The sequence below is a fragment of the Echinococcus granulosus genome, assembly GCF_000524195.1.
Source record: "Echinococcus granulosus chromosome Unknown EG_S00211, whole genome shotgun sequence".
Lineage (NCBI taxonomy): Eukaryota > Metazoa > Platyhelminthes > Cestoda > Cyclophyllidea > Taeniidae > Echinococcus > Echinococcus granulosus.
Window position 1 is genome coordinate 68,786 of NW_020170591.1, and position 2,662 is coordinate 71,447.

Genomic DNA, 2,662 nt, shown 5'->3' on the forward strand with positions numbered 1-2,662 from the left:
AAGGCCGAGTGAGCCATGTGGAGCTCTCTGGGTCCTTAAAGTCTCTGATAAGGTGCATTTATGTTAAAGAAGATGTATTACAAGAGTACGGTAGGGCAGGAGGACTAGTGGCCATAGTCAAAGGAGTAGTCTATCAGGCAGAAGCACAAGGTGAGGAGAAGGAAGAATCTGAGAGGTTTAATAGACAAGTAAACAAATATCAAACCCCTGCATGGTGATTGTATGAGGCATCTTCTCCAATGACTCTCAAACTGCCATCTATGCATTAAAAAGCAGCCACGTTGCACAGATAGACATTACCTTGCATGGCAGCAGAAGGACTTAGATTTGAATGGAGGAAACGCGTCTTTTTGATTTAATTAGGTAGATGGTTATATCTCCACTGTAAATTGCATTGAGTTGAATAAATGGCTTTGGCACCGCCTAAGGCTAAAAGATGCTTGACAACTAAAGTCATATAACAAGTGGTATAGTGTATTATTTTGCATCAATTCCTAACTATCGCTTGATTCTAGTTCTAAAGCCAGTCAGCGGTCCATCTGGATTTCCATTTCCCATGAAGGGCGTGGATAGGGAATGATCTGTTCGCAAATTCCATATATTTTCCTATGTAATTACAGCTGGTGTCTTTTATAACGAATCGTTTAGGCGTTTCGCAAGGCACGAGAGAGGAGCACCTGGCTAGAGGAGATGTGGACTTGAGAACCATTTTGTCTATATTCTGGTCCAAAGACTGCCCGGCATGGTAGCTTGCTCACCTGCAGACAGACAGATATCTTTCCGGTATCACAGAAGGCAGTGAGACAATGCCTTAAATGCAAGCCAATCACACAAGATTTTTCACTTCTCACAAATATGGGCCACCATATCGGTGGTATGGTGATCCGTTTATATCAATTTTGCCTATAGCTCACCGGTCCTGTAATTTTAAATTAGCGTGTGCTTTCCTAAGCATCCAGAGAGATGTTATTCTCCATATGAGTGTAAATGTACAAAACAGGTGATCTGTAGGCAGAATTGATATGAATGGAACACCATGCTACTGAAATGATGGCCCATATTTGTGAGAAGTCAGGATCATGTCTAATGAGCTTGCATTTGAGGCATCGTTTCGCCGCGTTCTGTGATATCTGGATGATATCGGTCCGTCTGCAGATGATCAAGATGCCTTGACGGGTAGTCTTTGGAACAGGGATCAAATCGCGGAGAGGATTGCTGCATTCCTATTCGAATTTTCATGGTGATTTACCGGCATGAGCTGTTTTGGCGACTACCTGACATTAGTGTGTCGAGAATGACTTAGTAATCGGACTTGTAATGAAGTCGCTGAACGTAACCATAGCAGCAATTTGTTTTCTTGACTTCCATTGCTTTGGTCTTCGTGCTCCAGATTGTGCCAATTTTATCCACGTGAGTTGTAGCTGCACGTGTAATTGCAGCAATGGTGATGGTTGTGCTGGTAGCGTTGTTGGTATTGGTGAAACACAATGGTGCCATTACACGAACAATGTTAGAACTTGTTCATTAAGCATTTTTCGGGTGTCTGCACTACCAGGTAAACTGGATAAAAGGTGTCTTTGCCAATGTGTTGAAGAGATAGGGGAGTGGTAGCATAAGTGGTGCCCTTGGTGTGTTCACCAAAGGGGGGCGAGAATCGCATTGTCTATCACGTAGTTGAAAAAAACTGCATTGGTATATTTGTAGTGCCGTCACCGTATTTATGGACGGATTCCAAGTCGATCACTTACTGACCGAAGGCAGTGACTCTAATTCAGGTGAAACTTAAAATACATTGGAAATGCAATATTTGTTAATGAAAGGTGAAATGACCGATTAGTGAGATCCATTGCTCACCAATCAACACAACAAATATCTCCGTAATCTACCGCTCATTTACTTTAAACACTTTTGTTAACTTTGACAGCATGACTCAAATCGCCACATTATGTACATCCTCACATTTTAACTCCTTAAAATCTACATATTCCATCTGCCCAATAGACTATCGTTTAAAAGGAGAAAAAGGAAGTGTTATTAAAATTGTTGTCACAACCCCTCTACCAGAAGTATGTCCAGGATTCTAGATTCACACCAAAGATACAAGTTTGAATTTTCATCAAATGCAGAATTTTAGAAGCTTTGCAACCTTTTTATCATGAGTCAGTTGGGTAAAATATTTGTTGGAAGCGTGCATATCACGTATTTCAATCCTATCAGCGTTCTTCCTTAAGGTGGGTCTGCCGCTACGCTCGGTAATCCATCGCTAAGCAATGCAATTAAAGATACCTCATTCTCAAATGAGACCAATACAAATGCTACACCGATATGTCTCTCATCACCCGGGGATGATAAGCGCAAGCATTCGCCCATGTTTTGTGGTCATAGGTTACTCATTATCCTGAAGAGAAGTAAAGTTGCTGTAGCATAATGCCTGCCCTAACCTTTTGGCAAGTAGCTCAAATTAGTTGCATTTTACAGATAGACAGTTGGTCTCACTGAACCCTTAAATTTGGAATTAAAATCTCTTAATGTCTACTCCAGCACCTTACTCAAAATCGGATTTACAAGCTAAAATCCTACCTTGCCTTATGTACCTATGCATCGACTGAATGAGTTAAAATAGATAGTTTGCAAGTATTAGCTGACTTGACTTGGTCGCTTT

The 2,662-nt window shown here is 41.2% G+C and overlaps 1 protein-coding gene across 1 annotated transcript in view; it reads left to right on the forward strand. All coding sequences in view use genetic code 11, as the record gives it.

Annotated features, from left to right (window-relative positions):
- Positions 1-815: 815 nt before the first annotated feature.
- Positions 816-2,662, forward strand: part of EGR_10351 (hypothetical protein) — a gene marked incomplete at both ends in the record, with an annotated part of 7,213 nt that continues 5,366 nt past the window's right edge. Inside the window, 2 exons of the mRNA XM_024499600.1 lie at positions 816-1,000; positions 1,925-2,066. Coding sequence (XP_024345994.1) covers positions 816-1,000; positions 1,925-2,066 — 327 coding nt within the window. The remainder of the gene's footprint in view (positions 1,001-1,924; positions 2,067-2,662) is intronic.